The sequence below is a fragment of the Bufo gargarizans genome, chromosome 2, assembly GCF_014858855.1.
Source record: "Bufo gargarizans isolate SCDJY-AF-19 chromosome 2, ASM1485885v1, whole genome shotgun sequence".
NCBI lineage: Eukaryota > Metazoa > Chordata > Amphibia > Anura > Bufonidae > Bufo > Bufo gargarizans.
This window is the reverse complement of record NC_058081.1, coordinates 600,601,766-600,624,496: the sequence shown is the minus strand read 5'-3', so window position 1 is coordinate 600,624,496 and position 22,731 is coordinate 600,601,766. Positions and strand designations below refer to the sequence as shown.

The following is a 22,731-nucleotide window of genomic DNA, read 5'->3' as shown; positions in this document are numbered from 1 at the left end:
TAACTTTGGCTTATCCACCAACGCTTCTAAACGTAAGACAGCTTCCCAGCGGTCTTACATTTAGACCATTTTCAACGTCTAAACCAGGCATGGAAAATGGTAAATGAAACGGGCCTGCCGGCCTATCCCCTTCTCCGCCCATGCCACGGTCACTTTTTTAGACCGGACGTGAGCAGGAAAAAAAAAGATGCGCCTCAATCTGTGCCTGAAATACGCCTAATATAGGCGTTTTTCAGGATAACAAATTACCTATGTTTCTAAATGTAGGTACCCATGTGGTGGGTGACGTGGTGCTTCCAGTAGAACGGTGTTCATTATAATGGCATCTTTTACAGGAAAGTAGGCCACAGCACTCTATTCATAGAATAGCGAGGGTGGGTGCACGTCCGGGTTGTGTTCTAAAGCTCCACCTCCAGAACTTGTAAGTGTCACAAATATTTAGACAGCACTCCTTTGTTGGTGATAGTTAAATGATTTTATTTCATGTTATTTCAGCCGGAATAGGTGGTATGTCAGTTGCAACGTTTCAGGCTTAATAATCGCCCTTCATCAGGCACTCTGAGGACCACATTAAGTATACAGCGCCGGCTGTATACCTAGTGTGGTCCTCAGAGTGTCTGATGAAGGGCGATTATTAAGCCTGAAACGTTGCAACTGACATACCACCTATTCCGGCTGAAATAACATGAAATAAAATCATTTAACTATCACCAACAAAGGAGTGCTGTCTAAATATTTGTGACAATATAATGGCATGGCATGAAGCATACCACCATTTTTTTTACCCTCTAGGATCCCATAAAAAAATAAAAAAATCGGAAGGCAGGTGGAGGTATATTATGGGCTCATAGACCTCTATGAGCTGGAGTATAGTCATAGGTTTTAGGTCTTAGCTTTATACAACATTTCCACCCTAACTGCTAAAATAGAGGAACTGATCACAACTCTTACACTTGCTTATGGCCATTGTTCACAGAGATGACCACTATCGTACCTGCCCCAATCACACAGCGACCTGACTCCTCAAGTATATTACATTACAGCTATGTGCACACTTGTATCTAGTAGGCAGTAAGGTATGTAGATTCTACTCCATAGTAATTTCCAGGCAGGATCATTCACTACACAGAAGAAAATAAATAAAAAAAAGGAACCTGTGCCAGATATACAAGGAGCATTCACCTGCATTAGATTTATAGAGTAGCCTGTGGCACTATCCTCATTGAGATCGTATGAAGTTGCTGTGAAACCAGCGACTATAGAAGTCAACAGTGACCTCAACGAGAGAGCATCTGGTTGATGGTTGTCCTTTGCAAAAATATAGGATGGAGAAGAGGTGATGATTGTTACCGAATCCTAAATATAAATGTGCACAGTGCTCTAATCCCTTTAGATGCCTAACCTATCCATACATTTGTACATTACTCCATGCCAGATAGGCAAAAGGGCACCATTTGACCTTAGGCCAATGTATGTTTCACTTACCAGTTGATTATTTTTCCCATGATCCCTTTAGGTGCTCCTTTTGGGGCTAATTCTTTTTGGATGATATGGTATGGATACAGAATGTCTATAGGAAATTCTACAAAAACAGGGCCTAACCATGCACAGAGGGAGGAAGAAGATAAAAAACAGGTTATTCATGTCACAAGTCAAATAAAGCAAGAATCAGAATAACCTTCTGACACCAGTAGATCTTCCATAATTTACTGCACCATTTTGGGGCACATTTGTACACTTTGTAATTTTCTGGCCATTTTTTGCTGACGCCATAATCTGCACACAGCTTTTTCCTAGCCTAACAAAATCCTTACCAATCTTTGTGACCTAGACAGTCAGCAACATTTAGCTATAGGGTAAACTAGTCGTAGGGTGTCCTACTGCTAATCTGTGTGGGAACCTGGCAACAGGTGTACAGTTCCCCCTGCAGTGCCACCACAGGAGAAACTGAGTTTTATACAGTTCCCATTGAAATCAATTGTGTAATGTACCAACGTCGTAGGTCCTCCAGAGTGTGTTAGAGGTGCCCTTGAGATGCTCTGGCATAATACGTGACTTTTTACACTTATGTCTAGTACATCTAATAAGAGATAAGATCACAATCATGCAAAACCTCTTTACTTCCACTTGCAGCCCTACTCACCAGGCGTTCCTGACTGGGCTTCAGCCAGAGCTTTCCGTAACACAGGGACAATCTCACGTATAGTCCTGACAGAGGCACAGAATTTACAGATAGGCTTGAAAAGGGACAGCTGGTCTATGTCCTGAAGAGCGCCTCGCCCCTATGTAGTAAAAAAGTGGAAAAATATCTTAGTAATAGAAATAATATAATAACTTGTAATGTTCTTTTCTATAGAGTTAGGGGCAAATCATGTTCATCCTGGGTCTCTAGCTCCATGATAGCAAATATGATGGCAGAACTATAGATACTGTATTTTAGAACTGTGGAACATATACAGGCAACAGGATAATAGCTAGGGGATGGGACGGTAAGAAGGTTATAGCTAGGGGATGGGACGGTAAGAAGGTTATAGCTAGGGGATGGGACGGTAAGAAGGTTATAGCTAGGGGATGGGACGGTAAGAAGGAGAATAGCTAGGGGATGGGACGGTAAGAAGGTAATAGCTAGGGGATGGGACGGTAAGAAGGAGAATAGCTAGGGGATGGGACGGTAAGAAGGAGAATAGCTAGGGGATGGGACGGTAAGAAGGTTATAGCTAGGGATGGGACGGTAAGAAGGAGAATAGCTAGGGGATGGGACGGTAAGAAGGAGAATAGCTAGGGGATGGGACGGTAAGAAGGTAATAGCTAGGGGATGGGACGGTAAGAAGGAGAATAGCTAGGGGATGGGACGGTAAGAAGGTAATAGCTAGGGGATGGGACGGTAAGAAGGAGAATAGCTAGGGGATGGGACGGTAAGAAGGAGAATAGCTAGGGGATGGGATGGTAAGAAGGTAATAGCTAGGGGATGGGACGGTAAGAAGGTAATAGCTAGGGGATGGGACGGTAAGAAGGAGAATAGCTAGGGGATGGGACGGTAAGAAGGAGAATAGCTAGGGGATGGGACGGTAAGAAGGTAATAGCTAGGGGATGGGACGGTAAGAAGGTTATAGCTAGGGGATGGGACGGTAAGAAGGTAATAGCTAGGGGATGGGACGGTAAGAAGATAATAGCTAGGGGAGAGGTGGTAAGAGGGTAATAGCTAGGGGAGAGGTGGTAAGAGGGTAACAGCAATGGGCAAGATGGTATTAGGGTAATAACTATGGAAAAGACGGTATGAGGGTAATAATTACGTGCAAGATGGTAATAATTACGGGCGAGATAGTATGCAGGTAATAACTACAGGAGAGGTGGTAAGAAGGTAACAACTACGGGAGAGGGGGTAAGAGGGTAATAACTATGGGTGACATAGTATGGGTAATAACTACTATAAAGATGGCAAGACGGTAATAACTACGCATGAAAGTGTAAATGTAAACACCATTCATGGTCTGTGGAAAGATAAGTGCCAACCCTGATGAGTACCAACGTAATAGCTGCCAGTAGAGGTTGGCACCCACATATGTTACCACAGTAAATAACTCAGAAAGACATCTTACATACATCCTTGAATGGAGAATTTAAATATGGATAGGCTACGATCAAAAAGATGGCATGTGCTGCATGTTAGTTTTCACTACCATTACATGTAGGTGCAGCCAATGGCCAATGCATGACAGTGCAACTACCTCTGGAGTGCTCTATGGAGTGGCTGACAGGGTCAATCATGACAGAGATCTCTCCAATGGTGTTACTTGAACCACTGTGTCATGCACCACCCCCTCAGCCCTGCACTAGGGGTAACAAAGTGTGTTGGTTTTGTCTTGTGTGTTCCTTTAATAGATAAATCGGACTATGCTATAAGACCTCAACGAGAGTACGCAGGTTAGGATTTACCTGTAGCAATGTTGCAGCGGCTCCACCGATCAGCAGGAGGGGGGACTCCGCCATCTGAGCATTCTTTATAGCTGTCACAGTGTTGGTTAAACCTGGACCGGCCGTCACTGCTGCCACACCAACTGTACCTGCGCCAAAATAACCATTGCATATAAGTGGGCCTACTACTGAGCCTACAGATCAGCGGGTGCACCTTTTCTGGTCCGAGGGCAATCACAACAGATTGTACCACTTCTAATTACCACAATAAAACGTATCAGAGAATTATGGTATCCTGTCACCGATGTCTATTCCCCTTTCAAAAACAGCAATCTGGATGAAAATTATGCACGGTGCTATGCCTAGTGCTGTCCATCACACCAGGACTCAAAGACTACCAAGGAGAATACCAGTCATGGTCTGCATTTGGCATAACACACTAACATTAGTCTGGATTGTGCCTTTAAAAGTGTTTTCCGAGATTGTAAAAAAACTTGGCCCAAAACAGGACACTGTGCAAAATCAATTATAAAAAACTTCTTAAATGTCCTACCTTTCCCATGCCACCAATTCTCTGCTGGGCTTGCGATTGGCACATACTGCAGCCAATTAATTAATTTTACACAGTCCCCAGCTTTGGACTACATTTTTAAAAATCTCAGAAAACCCTTTAGGTTGCTTGAAAAACAACTTACAGTATACACAGTGCACCAGCGGGATGCTCCTTGCCACTCCTCATCTCTGTGACATAGAAGATACATGTGAGCATCACGTGTCTTGTCCTGCACCAGTATTTAGGATCAGTGTAGGGTAGTCTGATAACAGTGCTGCAGAGTAATGACTGTCTCTCTGCATCAGAAGGAGCACCTCAGAAGGAGCACATGCAACCTGCAGTGCCACATAAAACGGTCTTACGTAGTGTTGCAGTGGAAGGACACCACCATTTTTAATGCAGACAACAAAGGGCTACATAGAATGCATTAGGACAACGTGCCCATCACATTAAAGCTGTATTGCTCCACACCTAAGGCTTAACACCTGTAAAATATTAGAAATTCAGTGGTGCTTAAAAGTTTATGGAACCCTTTCGAATTTTCTATATTACTGCTTAAAAATTTGACCTTAAACTACATCAAATGAGTTAAAAATATTAATATCTATTTTTCGAGGAAAATGATCCAAGATCACATGTCTGTGAGCAGCAAAAGTATTTGAACCTTTAGAATTAGCAAATAATTTGAAGGTGAAATTAGGAGTTTTCAATCAATGGGATGAAAATCAGGTGTGAGTGGGTGACCAGTTTAAAATAAAGAATGGTGACCTATCAAAGTCTGATCTTTACCAAATGTTTGTGAAAGTATATCATGACATGAACAAAGGAGATTTCTAAGGACTGGAAAATGTTACAAAATCATCTCAAAGGGTTTGGACTGCACCAAGTAACATTCAGACAGACTTTGTAAATATAAAGGAAATTAAAGACCATTATTACCGTCCCAAGGAGTGATTGATTAACAAAGATCATATCAAGAGAATGGTGTGTAATAGTCCACAAGGTCAAAAAGGAACCCAAGGTAACCTCTAGCTACTAAAGGCCTTTCTCACATTAGCTACACTGGTGTTCATGGCAGTTTTGCAAGGAAAAAGGCGCTCTGCTCCAAAAAGAACATTGCTGCCCATTTTCAGTTTCCTAAAGATCACCCAGACAAGCCAGAAGACTACTGGAACAATGGTTTGTGGACAGATGAGACCAAAATAGATCTTATTAGTTTAAACAAGAAGCGTTATGTTTGGAGAAAGGAAAACACTACATTCCAGCATAAAAAACTCATCCCATCTGTGAAACACAATGATGGTAGCATACTGGTTTAGGCCTGTTTTGCTGCATCTGGGTCAGGGCAGCTTGCCATCATTAATGAAATGAAACAATGAATTCTGAATTATACCAGCAAATTCTAAAAGGAAAATGTTAGGACACCTGTCCATGAGCTCAATCTCAAGAGAAGGTGGGTCATGCAGTAAGACAACAACCCTAAGCATATAGGTCATTCTACCAAAGAATAGCTAAAGAAAAATAAAGATACCTTTTTGGAATGGCAAAGTCAAAGTCTGGACGTAAATCTATTAGAAATGTTGTGGGAGAACTTGAAGCGAGCGGTTCATAGGAGGAAACCCTCCAAAATAACATTGCTCAAGCTGTTTTGTGCAGAGGAATGGGCTAAATGTTCCTCCAGGTCGATGTGCAGGACTAATCAGAAATTACCAGAAATGTTTAGTTACAGTTATTGCTGCACAAGGGGGTCACACCACATACTGAAAGAAAAGGCTTGCATACTTTTGCCACTTACTTTACCACAATGTGACATTGCATCATTTTAATCAATAAATAAATGACCAAGTCTAATATTTTTGACTCATTTGTTTGATTTGGTTATTTTTTTTATCAAGTTTTAGGTCAAATTTTGGCAGAAATGTAGAAAATTTTGAAGGGTTCACAAACTTTCAAGCACCACTGTACATGACTATTTTCTTCCAAATTAGCACCAAGTATTGTGTCTGGTACTGCAATAAGCCTTGTTTGTGGATGAAAACAGCCATACATTTCTAATCCTGCACAACCCCAATCACACAGATGGATAGAAATATGTTAAGTGTTCCCTACCTGAAAGTCTGGCTACTGCATCAGCAGCAAATACCGCAGTAGCCTCATGCCTGGTGTCCACCACACGTATTCCCAACTTTTCACACGCAACCAATATGGGAGAAATATGGCCACCAACTAGGGTAAACATAAATTTGACACCATGGGACTGTAGCACTTGAGCTACTATCTCTCCTCCATGACAAGGACTTTGAGTTTCCACCTTGAAATAAAACAATGGCAGATTGTTAGATTTATTATGGGTCGATAAGTCACATGCTGAAGCCTACTTGTTGTCACTTATCGGAAAAAACGAGAGGCATACTGGGCTATAACAGTGCACCACTAGGTGGAAAATTAGGGTATGGGAATTCCATACATGATATGTGACTATCTAAGCTTAGATGACCAAGTCCAAAAGCTCTCCTGAAATCAGTGACTAACCATGCTGCCTCATAGCGATCATGGGTACAAGACGGGTGGAGTCAGCTGAGGTGCCTCTAGAATATCACTAATGGGCTGTTCACACTGTGGTTTTTACAGTCAGAATCCATGACAAATTCAGCTGTCAAAAGACACAAAGTGAACAGTCATAACATGGTGGGTCAAACACTAACATTAGGCAGAATATAGAGCAGGGGTGTACATTCAAGCTCCTGTGCTCCAATGCAAAATCTATATCAGTGCCCACCAGCTACCATCTGCCATTTATAATATTGGCGTCTTTATGTGGCTCTTGGTCCACCTCAGAGGTGCAACTACCTCTGTACCCCCTATAGCTGCACTGTGATATAGAGGACACAAACTAGCTTGGCTTAGTCAAGAGATGGCCTAAATGCTTTAGATTTTAGTTGAACCATTCCAGTAGTCAATCTGACGTTTTAGTGGCCCATCAATAGGATCTGTAGACATCAATAATCAGGTGGCCATAGAAAATTTATTGGTGAACTGTCTACCTGGTCCCTGGGATTTGACCAACCATGGGTTAGCCATTACTCAGGCAGATCACTAGTAAGCAAACATTCCATAGCTGTCCCAAGACTTATCTCACCGATTACTATCCAAATTCAAAGTAATCCAGGGCACTAGAGGTTCCAAAAAAAAATACTGTATCACCTTAAAAAGCGCAACTTCAAAGTTTCAACCATTCAGGGCCTTTGTCAAGAAAACAGTAAACCAAAACAAGTGCAAACATTTCTAATCTCTTTTTGCTGTTTGTGCGACGAAGGCCCTGCGTGGCTGAAACGTTGCACCGGCATTTGTGTTTTAATTGGAAGCTCTGGTGCCTTGGACTACTATGAATTTGGATGCACCCTATTGATGGCTTGGGCGAAAACCATACCAAAGAAAGCACAGATTGAACCAGGTGTTGCATGGGGTCCACTAGATACTATGTTCAGTCGACCCAAGCTAGGCTATAAGGTCACCAACCTTCCCACATCCTGTACACTGGTTTCCTTAGCAGATACCTAAATCAATCATATTTTTGGTTAGCTGAACATCTGTCGAAATAACATTTTAAGGGTCTTGCCACCAATAACACTTACTCCCTATTCACAGGATAGGCAACGAGTGTTTGATCACAAAAACAGAGAACCCATCTCCAGTGCCACCACAGGGGAAATAAAGCCTTACACAGTTTCTATTGCAATCAATGATGGATGGTCCTTGTATGGACATACTGGGGCTTCCTGAACAAGATCCTCTGCACTCTGCTAATACAGAAGGGTCCTGGATCGGGGATGTCACCGTACACTCAAAATTTCCTAACAGAATACCGTATATACCGGCGTATAAGACGACTTTTGAGCCCTAGAAAATATTTTCTAGAGTGGGGGGTCGTCTTACACGCCGGGTATGGCGGGCGCTGCAGTACCGGGACGCCCGAATTACCAACAGAGAGCCCGGGCTATTGCCTTGTATCCCCAGCAGCTGAGAGCTGCGATGTAACCCACGGCATATGCCCCCCCTGCTCTGTACCTTGTATGCCTCCCCCCTGCTCTGTACCTTGTATGCTCCTTGTACCGCCATCCTCCCAGCCGCTCGCATCTCGCTCCTACGCATGTGCGAGATTTCATGCAGCGAGCGTGGATACACGGGATCCTCACAGCTGCTCGCATCTCGCTCCTGCGCATGTGCGAGATCTCCGTGCGGCGTATCTAAGTGCGGCGCAGATGTGCATATGTGAATGTGAATATGAAGAATAACATAACAAAAACATGTTCAGGGTATAGGTGGCACATGTTTAGGGTCTGGGAGGCAGGGAGGGAGGACAAGGAAGGTGGCGGGATGCAGGGATGGTGGATATACCATGGGATGGCGGTGGTACCTAGGGATGGTGGTGGGATGCAGGGATGGCAGTGGTATCTAGGGATGGTGGTGGGATGCAGGGATGGCAGTGGTACCAAGGGATGGTGGTGGGATTCAGGGATGGCAGAGGTTCCCAGGGATGGTGGTGGGATGCAGGGATGGCAGTGGTATCTAGGGATGGTGGTGGGATGCAGTAATGTACTGCTGTGTGTTGAAAAAGGGGTAGTCTTATACGGCGAGTATATCCCAAACTCTATATTTTCAGTGTAAAAGTTGGGGATCGTCTTATACGCCGGCATATACGGTATTTTGAAAATGGGTTTTGCTAACCAGACACCAAAAACACTAAAAAACAAAAAGGATAGGAGCTACCTCCAGCCCTTTTCACGATTTAAAATTTTGTACACGACTCTAGAACCCTAAGAACAGGTGACATCTGTGATAACTGCATTATATCTCCCTGATCTGAATCTGAAATTAGTACACATGAACGTTCAGCTGAAAGATATTTTGGGCAAGAATCATGACCGGTCTATGGTGAGTGTTGATTTATTAGACAGAGTTCTGTCTGCTGAGCTTCTCTGAGGCTTCAGCTATAAATATTCAGTACATAGGATGATTATGTTGTTGTAACATGATTAATCTAGAAAGATATTATGTGATATTGGACAGTTGCCAAACCAGGTTAGTAGATTTCCATTGTTTCTATGTGTAATCAACTTTTTATGTGCATTACATTTTTTTTTCCATATCACTTACCTTATGAAAGAGCTGGTAGATGACACCCAGACGGTACCCCAGCCACAGCAGTACAATGGCCACTAATGCTCCAAGAGCTGCGCCCACAAGGTACATACACTGACAGTCGTGATCCATTGGGGAAGCTGAGGGAAAACAAAGATTAAAAAGTATTAGGCTGGAATAAAAACTAAACACATTGGGGGAGATTTATCAAAACTGGTATAAAGGAAAACCGGCTTAGTTGCCCATAGCAACCAATCAGATTCCACCTTTCATTTTTTTTGCAGAGCTACGAGGGACACGGAAAGGTGGAATCTGATTGGTTGCTGTGGGCAACTAAGCCGGTTTTCCTTTATACCAGTTTTGATAAATCTCCCCGTTAACTTTTTTTTTCTGGTCAACTTTTTGTAATTTTTTTTATTTTTAAAACAAAAGCTGGAAATAGGTCCAAGTCTCAACCTTACATATAAGGCCACACGACACGACCGTATTTCGCATTGCACACGGGTGACATCCATGTGGTTTCTGTATCAGTGTGCCCGTTCCGCAAATGATAGAACATGTCTTATTCTTGTCCGTATTGCAACAAGAACAGTCATTTCTAGTAATGGATGTACGAAAAATGCAGATTCCCCACAGAGGGTTTCCGTATTTTGCAGATCTGTGGTTTGCGGACCACAATATGGACATGTTTGTGTGCATGAGGGCTTAGATTGATGTTGGCAGATCCCAATGACGATTCTGGGGGCAAATTAAAGTGGTTGGCGGGCATCTATGACTAGCTGCACAAGTGCTGAGAACAGTACATATAAGCAGCTAGTAATAACCAATGTCCGATATGAATAATTCATGTTTACATGCATGTTCCCTCACCTGCTTGTCGTGCTCAGAAAATGGCTGCTGATGGAGGTTCCTGTACATCAGAGGCCTCCATTCACTCACACTGGAGACGGACTGCGCATGCACTAGTTTGCCTGTCCGCCCACATTGTAAGTGAATGGAGGCTCCTGATGGACGGAATCCTCCATAAGCAGCCATTTTCAGTGTATATTAATATCGGACTGATTCGCTAATTGTTTAATAATGCTTATCATTAGCTGCATGCGTGTAATGTTCCCAGCACATGTGCAGCTAGTAACAGATACTGGCCAAGCCATTTCAGTTTCATTCGTTAGAACATAGTCTTAAGGCCACATTTTAGCATCAGTTATGACTAGGGATGAACGAATCGACTTCGGATTAGGGATGCAGCTAACGATTATTTGAATAAATCGATTAGTTGTCGATAATTTAATCGATTAATCAGGAAAAAAAACACCAAAATTACAAAACAAAGAAGTTTATATGATTTTACTTGAAAAATGATGTTCAAAGGCCATATTAAAACAAATTGTGGATGGAGCTGTTGTGGGGAGGGGGGGGGGGGATCTGTGGATGGCGCTGTTGCGGGGAGGGTGGGGATCTGTGGATGGCGCTGTTGTGGGGAGGGGGGGGGATCTGTGGATGGTGCTGTTGTGGGGGGGGGGGAATCTGTGGATGGCACTGTTGTGGGGAGGGGGGGGGGGGATCTGTTGATGGCGCTGTTGTGGGGAGGGGGGGGGGATCTGTTGATGGCGCTGTTGTGGGGAGGGGGGGGGATCTGTGGATGGCGCTGTTGTGGGGAGGGGGGGGATCTGTGGATGGCGCTGTTGTGGGGAGGGGGGGGATCTGTGGATGGCGCTGTTGTGGGGAGGGGGGGGGATCTGTGGATGGCGCTGTTGTGGGGAGGGGGGGGGATCTGTGGATGGCGCTGTTGTGGGGAGGGGGGGGATCTGTGGATGGCGCTGTTGTGGGGAGGGGGGATCTGTGGATGGCACTGTTGTGGGGAGGGGGGGATCTGTGGATGGCACTGTTGTGGGGAGGGGGGGATCTGTGGATGGCACTGTTGTGGGGAGGGGGAATCTGTGGATGGCACTGTTGTGGGGAGGGGGAATCTGTGGATGGCACTGTTGTGGGGAGGGGGAATCTGTGGATGGCACTGTTGTGGGGAGGGGGAATCTGTGGATGGCACTGTTGTGGGGAGGGGGAATCTGTGGATGGCACTGTTGTGGGGAGGGGGAATCTGTGGATGGCACTGTTGTGGGGAGGGGGAATCTGTGGATGGCACTGTTGTGGGGAGGGGGAATCTGTGGATGGCACTGTTGTGGGAAGGGGGAATCTGTGGATGGCACTGTTGTGGGGAGGGGGATCTGTGGATAGCACTGACACAGATCCCCCTCCCCATAACAGTGCCATACACAGATTCCCCTCCCCATAACAGCCCCGGCCCCGCTGCTCACAGCAGACTATTCTGACAGTAACTTTTACTCAGCGCATCTTTATTTTACCTTACAATGAAGCTCAGGTAACAGGCAGAGCGGGCAGCGGCGTAACGTCACTCACTCACGTGATGCACATGCCCCGCCCACTTTATGAATGAAAGAGGCGGAGCAGGCGCGTCACATGAGTAAGTGACGTTACGCCGCCGTCCGCTCTGCCCGTTACTGGAGCTTCATTGTAAGGTAAAATAAAGATGCGCCGATTTAAAGTAAACCGCCCGCCCGCATAGCAACAAATCGGCGATTATTCGATAACTGGATTCGTTGACAACGATTAATCGTTGCAGCCCTACTTCGGATGAAATATCCGAAGTCGATTCGCATAAAACTTTGTTCTAAGGTCCCTTTCACACGAGCGTGATTTCCGCGCGGGTGCCATGCGTGACGTGAACGCATAGCACCCGCACTGAATCCGGCCCCATTCATTTCAATGGGGCTGTGTACATGAGCGTTTTTTTTTCCACGCATCACTTCTGCAATGCTTTGAAATCGCAGCATGTTCTATATTCTGAGTTTGTAACGCAGGACAGGCCCCATAGAAGTGAATGGGGCTGCGTGAAAAGCGCATTGCATCCGCAAGCAAGTGCGGGTGCGATGCGTTTTTCACTGATGATTGCTAAGAGATGCTGTTTGTAAACATTCAGTTTTTTATCACGCGCGTGAAAAACGCATCAAAACGCATTGCACCCGCGCGGAAAAAACTGAACAACTAAACGCAATCACAGACAAAACTGACTGAACTTGCTTGCAAAATAGTGCGAGTTTCACTGAACGCACTCTGAACGCATCCGGCCCCAATCCGCAACGCCCGTGTGAAACCAGCCTAATACTGTACACAGAAGGAGCTCCGTACAATATTAGAATGTATTGGCTCCAATGAGCCAAAGTTATTGCTTCGCGAAGTTTAGGCTACTTTCACACTCGCGTTTGACCCGGATCCGTCATGGATCTGCACAAAACGCATCTGTTCAGATAATACAACGCATGCATCCGTTCAGAACGGATCAAGTTGTATTATCGTTAACATAGCCGGATGCGTCTTGAACACCATTGAAAGTCAATGGGGGATAGATCCGTTTTCTATTGTGCCATATTGTGTCAGTGAAAACTGATCCGTCCTCATTGACTTACATTGTGTGCCAGGACGGATCCGTTTGTCTCAGTTTCGTCAGACAGACGAAAGGAGCGTTTTGATGTCCGCATCCAAAGCGGAATGGAGACGGAACGGAGGCAAACTGATGCATTCTGAGCGGTTCCTTATCCATTCAGAATGCATTAGGGCTAAACTGATCCGTTCAGGACGAAAACCAAAACACCCGTGTGAAAGTAGCCTTAGCGAGGAGAGACAAATAATAACAAAATCCTGGACATTTCCTTTAAAATGTAATGTTCACCTTTGAGCATCACCTTACAGTTTCTTTATAGAGATAACCCACTTGGGAAGGTGAGTAACTCTGTGCACTACAATACTTATCTCACACTGATCCGAGGTTACGATCTATTTTATAGCCCAGAGCTGCATTTACACTTCTGCTGGTTATTATCAGATACAATCATCATGCTTAGCACAGCTCCATACATGTAGAGGGACAGTTTCCCCCAAATCAGATTACAGTGCAGGGTCTAATGTAAATGGATAAACGTAGCAGAATGCAAATCACGAGAACAAGCTCTTTCCAAAAATTAAGCCAGGAAGGAATCCTGGAAGATTTTTATCTCTGAAGCCTACAGAATATTGAATACAGCTCTGGAGTATAATACGCACTGTAAGGGCTCATTATTATTATTATTTATTATTTAAGCGCCATTCATATGATAAGCGGTGCACATACATAACAGACAATTGTACTAATCATAAACAAAATGAGTTACAAACTGGTACAGAAGGAGAGAGGGCCCTGCCCGTGAGGGCTTACAATCTACATGGTATGGGAGAAGGACACAGTAGGTGCGGGTTGAGTTGGTCATGGCGGTATAGAGGCAGCAGGGTCATTGGTTGTAGGCTTGTCTGAAGAGGTGGGTTTTCAGGTTTCTTTTGTAGGATTCCACTGTAGGTGAGAGTCTGATATGTTGGGGTAGCGAGTTCCAGAGTATGGGGGATGCACGGGAGAAATCTTGCAGTCGATTGTGGGAAGAGGCGATAAGAGGAGAGGAGAGAAGGAGGTCTTGTGAGGATCGGAGAGTGCGTGTGGGGATGTATCGGGAAAGTAGCTCAGAGATGTAGGGAGGGGACAGGTTATGGACGGCCTTGTATGTGTTTGTCAGTACTTTGAAGTGGATTCGTTGGGCAATGGGGAGCCAGTAAAGGGAATGGCAAAGGGGAGAGGCAGAGGAATAATAAGGTGAGAGGTGGATTAGTTGGGCAGCGGAGTTGAGGATAGATTGGAGGGGTGCGAGGGTGCTAGATGGAAGGCCACAGAGGAGAATGTTGCAGTAGTCTAGGCGGGAGATAATGAGGGCATGTACGAGCATTTTCGCAGATTCAAAGTTAAGGAAAGCACGGATGCGGGAGATGTTTTTGAGTTGGAGGCGGCAGGTGGTGGAAAGGGCTTGGATGTGCGGTCGGAAGGAAAGGGCAGAATCTAAGGTCACTCCAAGGCAGCGGGCTTTTTTGACTGGGGATAATGTGCAGCCATTGATCGTGATAGATAGGTCTGTTGGGGGGGTTGAACAAGATGGGGGAAAGATTATGAATTCTGTCTTATCCATGTTAAGTTTAAGAAAGTGAGAGGCGAAGAAGGATGATATAGAAGATAGACATTGTGGGATTCTTGATAGTAAGGTGGTGATGTCTGGACCAGAAAGGTAGATTTGTGTGTCATCAGCATAGGAGTGATGCATACAAACGTATTTTCTTTCCGCTTCCGTTCTTTTTTTTTGCGGACCATATGCGGAACCATTCACTTTGACAATGGGTCCGCAAAAACAATGGAAGGTACTCAGTGTACATTCCGTTCCCGTTCCACAAAAAAGTAGTGCATGTCCTATTATTTTCCACAAATCACGTTCCGAGTCCCCATTCAAGTCAATGGGTACGCAAAAAATACGGAACACACACGGAACACATCCGTATGTAGTCCATATTTCACAGATCCATACTGTAGAAATGCTATGCCCAGCCCATATTGCTCATGTGTTTGGTCATTAATAAGTTACCGTTTCCGATCCGCAAAAAACGGATCGCATTTAAACAAGATAACTAATGCAAAGTTGGTCAACTGTTTGCAGATTAAATCAATGTTTAATGTTTTAAACTCCTGTTTTAAGATGAGAAAACACACTGGTCAGAATGATAGACTGTGTAATGCTGAGGGCAGGGCCTGATGGACCAGGGCTTGGAAGAACACCCAGCGTCATGCTCTGCCCCTCGGGACCAACACTAGGCACAGTGCTATCAGCTCTACTTGGAATGTTTCTTTAATTATATAGCAAAAACCTCGCAATAAAGTATTTGCAAAAGGTATTTAAAATGGTACTCCCATCTTATAAAGTGATGGCATAACACTAGGGGGGGGGCAACCTCTGGGACCCTGATCCTGAGAATGAAGTGTATACAGCGGAGGCTCCATACTGCACCATTGCGCACCGCAAGGACCAACAGTGAGGGAGGTAAAGCACTGCGCCCTTCATTCTCATTATTGTAGGGGGTCAGAATTTTTTTAATTTATTTTTTTATATATAAACCACATTTTATTCATTCAGTTTGTCTCTCGGCAGGAAATTACACAAAAGACATTTATCCAATGATCACAACAGCGTATTTCAGTAGTTACATTGTCAAATGGTACAATAAAGCATCATTTAAGGCTACTTTCACACTTGCGGCAGGACAGCCTGTCGGATCCGTCCAGCGGCTATTTCGCCGTGCCGCCGCTCCGTCCCCATTGACTATAATGGGGACGGGGGCGGAGCTCCTGCACAGCGCGGCAAAAGGCCGCCGGACTAAAATTACTGCATGTCAGGCTTTTTAGTCCGGCGGCTTTCGCCGTGCATCGCCGTGCTGCGCCTGAGCTCCGCCCCCATTATAGTCAATGGGGATGGAGCAGCGGTCCGGCGGCATGGCGAAATAGCCGCAGGACGGATCCGACAGGGTGAACAGCCTGTCGGATCCGTCCTGCCGCTAGTGTGAAAGTACCCTAAATCCTGTCACATCACAGGGACAATCGTAATATTTTACATAAACCGTCACAGTAACTAAACATACCCACCCCCCTCCCCCAGCTTAAAAAGAAATCTAATAAGATCAAGCGCCAAAACTCTCCAAATTCCCTGAGATCCCCTGGCGGTCGGCTCAATAGTAAGGCCGAGCAGAATCTTACTGTTCCAATTTACCCAAAGTACCCTTCAGCTGCTCCGTCAAATACCAGGTTGTATGTTTTAATGGATCCATGAGCTCTTTAATTTCAGAGAGCTCCAACACATTGATGATAAAAAACCCTCTATCTGGTCATAAGTTTTTTGATTAGCTTTTCTGTTCCTTGCTCTGCCGCAAAGAATTCCCTATTTAGGCACCATTTCACTTGGGTGATAATCTCCCTGATTGAGGGGGTCGACTGGAGTAGCCAATTCTTAAGTAAACAGCGTTTTGCTGCCATAATACATACATGAGTAATCTGCGTTAACTGCGCACCCTCAGGGTAATAGTGGAACAGAATTAATTCTGGAGTTAATAGGATTGTAATATGCATTACTTCTTTTAACCATTGTATGCATGCCACTATTTGTGGGCATTTCCACAACCCGTGAAGTAAGTTGGTGTTTTCCACCCTACATTTTGGACAATGTGTTATCCTATTTGCTTGTACAGTTGACCGTGTATTGTAGAACCCATATATAGCTCTATGCGCTATTTTAAATGGAGTTTCCCGCCAACTTTCATTGGGAGTTATCTTTCTCAGACACAACCAGCCCTTCAAAATGTTATCTTGGACTCCCTGCTCATTAAGTTCCTTATCCCATGCCCTGAATGGTTGAAAAGGGAAGGTCTCCAGCCGAACTTCCTGTAATCTACCATGTAGGTCTGATAAGGATAATGGGGTAAAATCTGTACGACACAGTAGATCAAATTTATTTGTGGGGAACTCCTTCCCAAGGTCAATTATTCGGGATTTCAAAAAGTTGTACACTTGGAGATATGCCAGATAATGACTATGTCTGTGAAGGTTCTTATTTATCCAGGTCATGGTATATATCTGTAAAGAATAAATCAAGGCAACTGGACGTACTGTAGATTTCTTGAAAACGTTTCACTCGTTCTTCCAACGAGCTTTCTCAATTCTGAGTGATTGTACAAAAATTCTGGGAATAAATATGTAACTGAATCCACATCTGGTAATTATACCCAGCATTGGGTCAAACGTGTTGATTCCATTATCCTAATTGGAGTCAGTAGGTGATAAAGACTTCCCAGATAATTACTAGGTCTTAAATCATATTTGGCACACAATTCCTCGAATCTAAGGTAACGGCGCTTTGTACTGTGCCATAAATCAATTACAGTTTGTACTCCCTTAAGTCTCCATTCCTGGAATTGTTTGTTAAACCTGCCTTCCAAGAATTCGGGGTGTCCCCAAATAGACATGTTTGGACAAGGAATATGGCAACCCGTAATCTTTGCGTACTGCTTTCCACGTAGCTACCGTGTCTTTTATAATAAGGCTTTTTCTCAGAGGCTGAGGCAGATTGGCATACTTCGTATGGAGCGGTGCGGCTAGAGACCAGGGAGAAGCTAAATGAGACTCCAATTTAAAGTTTGAGTAAATGCTTTTACCTGTCAACCAGGCCAGGGCATGTCTAAGATTACATCTCCTAATATCTGGGAAGTTCACCCCTCCTTTTTCTTTGGGAAGTTGCAGTTTCCGCATCGAGATTCTCGGACGTTTGCCTTTCCAAAGAAAGTAACAAAACGCTGTTTCTAAAGTTTGGACATCTGCATGTCTAATTAACAATGGTATTGTCTTCATAGGGTATAGTAAGCGTGCGAAACTGATCATTTTTCATAAATGACATCTACCCAATAGAGAATTTTCTGGATCAAAGAGGGGTAGTTTAGCGAATATATGGATTCTGGGGTTCTCCCTAAATTAATGCCCAGGTAACAGATGGTGTGTTTAGCTACCCTCACCGGAAAACTTTGAAAATCATTTTCTCTAACCCGATGCGCCTGAGAGAGAAGCAGGAGTTCACTTTTATCTGCATTAGTTTTGAAACCGGACGCATTTCCAAAATCTGTTAGTTTATTCAGCAGGGGAAGTAAGGCCCTATGTGGTTTTGCTAAAAAAAATCTGCATACAAGACATGTTTTATCTCTTTGGAGCCTACTTTAATCCCTTCTACTTCCCTGGTGCTGCTTAGGTAACGGGACAATGGTTCTAAAGCAATGTTGAACAGTAATGGTGAAAGGGGACACCCTTGTCTTATTCCCTTGCCTATAGAAAAGGCAGGTGAAAGATGACCTGGGGTATGAATCCTGGCCGAAGGGTTAGCATAACTTATCTAAGACTCTATCCATCTATCCCCAGCTCACATTGTCAAACGCTTTCTCAGCGTCTATCAGGGCTGGGGATGGATCTAACTCCGGCCTCATCTTTATCTCATCCAACACTGCCAAGACCTTTCGGATGTTCATGACTGCCTTTCACAAAGCCCACCTGAGAATCTGAAATGATCTTGGGGAGCATATTCGCAAGCCTTTCTGCTAAAATTTTGGAAAGGATCTTGATATCTGTATTTATTAACGATATTGGCCGGTATGAAGCAGCTTGTAAGGGGTCTTTTCCTGGTTTTGGGATTAATTTTATGTGGGCCGTGTTAGAAAACTCAGGGAACGGTTTTGTTAGGAGTGCCGATGTTCCTTCCCCTAGGATTTTAAAAAATTCCCCCGTGTAACCGTCCGGACACGGGGCCTTATATTACTGTCTGGACTTCCTGCGCTGAAATGGGGGTAATGTGTATAGTCACGCCCCTCCGGATGTAGTGTCCTCCAAGTATCCACCAAATTTAAAGTTGACATGAGGTCCTGTAGTATATGGACATTACGTTTCGCTGGTGGAGTAGTTCCTCTGTCTGTTCTTCTATCTTCCCCCCAGTCTGCCACTACATTAAAATCTCCCCCCACTATCTTGTCTGCTATCTGGTCTCCTAACAACCTCTCCGAGACTGCTCTATAGAATTTTTCACTAGAGTCATTGGGACCATAGATGTTATATATACTCATAGTCTTACCCGTGGATTGCATAGTGAGCTGGATAATTCTGCTCTCGTCATCGCAAGAGTGCGAGGATACCAGATAGCTGAGATTTTTCCTAACCAATATCAGTACCCCAGCCCTTCGCTTGCATGCTTTTGATCCTGTAAACTTCCCCGACCCAAAGTTTCCTCATCCTCGGGAAGTCATCCTCCCCCAGGTGAGTTTCCTGGAGAAGGGCGATATCCGCTCCCAGTCTAGTGAGGTGTCCTAAGTCCCTTCACGTTCCAGGAAATAATCTTAACTATTATCTAAAAGGTGTAAGGTTTGACAGCTCAGTCTCCCTAGGGGAAAAATCAAGCTTGGCACATGATCGATCCATATTGAAGCTATATTGTAACAAAGAAACCCTCCCCCCTCCCTCCCTACCCTTAACATGTAGAACATCCCAAACATCTAACATGAACATCCCTAGATATTCTTCATTATCTAAATTTTCATACCTCCTGACTTCTCTTCTTCCCAACATAGTATGGTAAGTATGTAGTATACAAAAACAAGTACATATCATTATATGCATTTCCATCTTGCGCCCTACGCTCATGTGAACACAACAGATTAAGAGCTAATATTGGTGATAATCCAAACTGTTGTTGTCTGTCATTAGCTTTCTCTTAGAACGACGAGAATGCATCTGAAGTTATAAATGAGTTGCATGTGCTAAGCCTTATAACCATTAGAGGTTAATGCTGTGGTATCGTGCATAACCTGCCTTGTCACGTGCGGTATGAAAATCATATCTCATTTAGTAACCTGCATCAGACATAGCCCTAGACCTCATCTCTCTTCTAATTATTAGTTCACTTAGTAATCTATAACAGATATAGCCCTGACTCCCATCACTCGGCTAATTATTCTCAATAGAATGACAGTGATAAAGTAACCGAAAGTTCAAATAACCCAACTAATGAAAAAATAAAAAATAAATTCTGCAGATTTAGGTCATCTACAGCATTAAAGGATATTTCAGGAACGACCAAGAGAGAGGAAAAAAAATTAAAAAAAGAATCAGGTCTCTTGATGTTGATCTTTCAGATGTGACGAATTCCACCTGTCAGCCGGGGAGAGACTTCCATGGTGTTGGTAGCTTTCTGCGCATGGAGTTGTCGAATTGACTCGCCTTGTTGCTACCATTTGGCTCCTCATGCAGGTCTTTGGCCTCTTCCGGGCTGGTATAAATATCCACTTGACGGAAAACCTTCAAGGTTGCTGGGTACATTAGCGCAAATTTTCTTTTCTGCCAATATAATGTCGAACAGATCTGTGAAAAAGCTCTGCGACATCTCGTGACATCGGCTGAGAAATCAGCAAAAATCAATATGCGGTGGCCCATTAACTCAAGATCTTTGGACCTGCTCTTGTAGAGATGTAATATTTCAGCCTTTTCAAAATAGTCCAAATATCTCACAATGACCTGTCTTGGCCTCAGGGTCTGCCATCCTCTGCCCTTCGGGTGTCCGACAATTCATAGGGTCCCACCCTATGTGCTCTCTCGGCCTTGCAGGTCGTCTGGAGGCCTAGTGCAGTAGGTAAATCCCGTTCGCAAACGAGATGCAGTTCCTTCCGAGAGACGGATTCAGGGAGTCCTATTATGCGGAGATTGTTTCTCCTAGACCGATGTTCTAGATCATCGATTTTCTCCCATAGCCTCTTATTATCTACAGTCACTTTTTGAAACTGGTGCTGTAAGGTTTGTACCTCCAATTGTAGTGACTGGACTCCGTTTTCAACCACCTCAAGGCGCTCTGCATTTCGCGCCACTTCTCCCTGCAGTGCTGTGAAGGATGTTGCCACCGTTGTGGATAACGATTCCTGCAAATCAGGTAATATGCGATTGGCTACTTCCAGAGCCAGTCTTTTGTAATCAACCTGAGGCATCTGCTCCTTCTGCCCCAGCATCTTGGCTTCTGACGAGTTGAGGAGAGTCATCCTCTTCAGGTAGGATTAGAGCAGGCTCTGCCATCTTTGGCACATCAGCGTCTGACTTGGCGCCCTTCGATTGTGCTTTCACTCTGGATTTGCTCCCCATCGTCTTTAAATATCGATCCATGCGATGTCTCCGTTAATGGAGGAGTTTCTGGCCGGTAAGCCTAACAGTATCGTGGGGATATGAGAGATTTTGAGCGGTAGGAGACGGAGCAGCGCTCACTCACCGCTTACCATGTTGGCGCCGGAACCGGAAGTCTGAATTTTAATATGGTGATTAGTGTTGAGCGAATCCTAGTCCACGAAGTGGACTTCGATACGAATTTCAGAGAAAATTTGATTCGCTGCAAAGCCGAATTGCTTTGTGGTAGCCAATCGATTTTACCTAAATGGCTGTAAAAGAAATTACTGACCTTCTCCATTTCAGTGTGAAGAGCCAGCCACCACCATCTTGATTGAAGTTTTCACATGAAATCCTGTGCGCGGTGACATATGACGTCACCACGTCGGTCGACCTGATGACATCATCAAGGCGGCGGTCGGCTCTTCGCGATCAAACGGGAGGAGGAAAGTATGACTTTTTTTATTTTACACAGTATTTTTGCTGTCAGATGCCGCGATCAGCTATGAACGCGCCATCTGAGGGGTACAATAACGGGGGCCGGCGCAATCACTGCTCTCTGTCATTGCACACAATACTTACAAAGAAATGCACTTTGTGACAAAGTCATTCACCACAAAGCAAATGTTTTTGTAAAACTAGGCTAAGCCGCCGAATCTAATTTTTCAAAACGTCGCTCATCTCTAATGGTGACATATCCTAGAAACACGGCATCACTTTATATCATGGGAATGCCCCTATAAATCCACCTTTCCCCTGTACTGATAAAAAAAACATACATACACCGGGGGTTATTTATTAAAGGGGTTATCCTGGAAAAGATAATGGATAGGTCATCATTATCACATCAGCGGGGGTTCACGTCCCAGCATCCCCTCCAGTCACCCGTCTCAGGGGGCAGCTGTGCTCAGTGGAGCTCTGGTGAGCAGTGCAGGCTCCCAACAGCTTTCCAAGAACAGCGCTGTACATCATAAAGTGGCAGTGTTTGGTACTGCAGATCAGCCCCATGAATATTTAGTCGAATATTTAGTTGGTTTTACACAGTGTTCAGCAGTTAAAGAGAACCTGTCACCAGGATTTTGGGTATAGAGCTGAGGACATGGGTTGCTAGATGGCCGCTAGCACACCCGCAATACCCAGTCCCCATAGCTCTGTGTGCTTTTATTGTGTAATTTTTTTTTGTTGATTTGATACATATGCAAATTAACCTGAGATGCGTCCTATCCCTGACTCATCTCACGTACAGGACTCATCTCAGGGTAATTTGCATATATATATATATATATATATATATATATATAAAATCGTTTTTTTTACACAATAAAAGCACACAGAGCTATGGGGACTGGGTATTGCGGATGTGCTAGCGGCCATCTAGCAACCCATGTCCTCAGCTCTATACACAAAATCCCGGTGACAGGTTCCCTTTAAGCAGGTCTCCCGTCCTGGCAAATTTAGTAACATTTAGGTACAT

General features: G+C 44.3%; 1 protein-coding gene across 1 annotated transcript in view; it reads right to left on the bottom strand.

Moving 5' to 3' along the window:
• ILVBL (ilvB acetolactate synthase like) overlaps positions 1 to 22,731 on the bottom strand; it is a 50,741-nt gene that overhangs the window by 21,162 nt on the left and 6,848 nt on the right. Inside the window, 5 exon segments of the mRNA XM_044278296.1 lie at positions 1,486 to 1,597; positions 2,144 to 2,282; positions 3,937 to 4,064; positions 6,578 to 6,779; positions 9,626 to 9,750. Of these exon segments, the coding sequence (XP_044134231.1) occupies positions 1,486 to 1,597; positions 2,144 to 2,282; positions 3,937 to 4,064; positions 6,578 to 6,779; positions 9,626 to 9,742 (698 nt within the window). The 5' untranslated portion in view covers positions 9,743 to 9,750.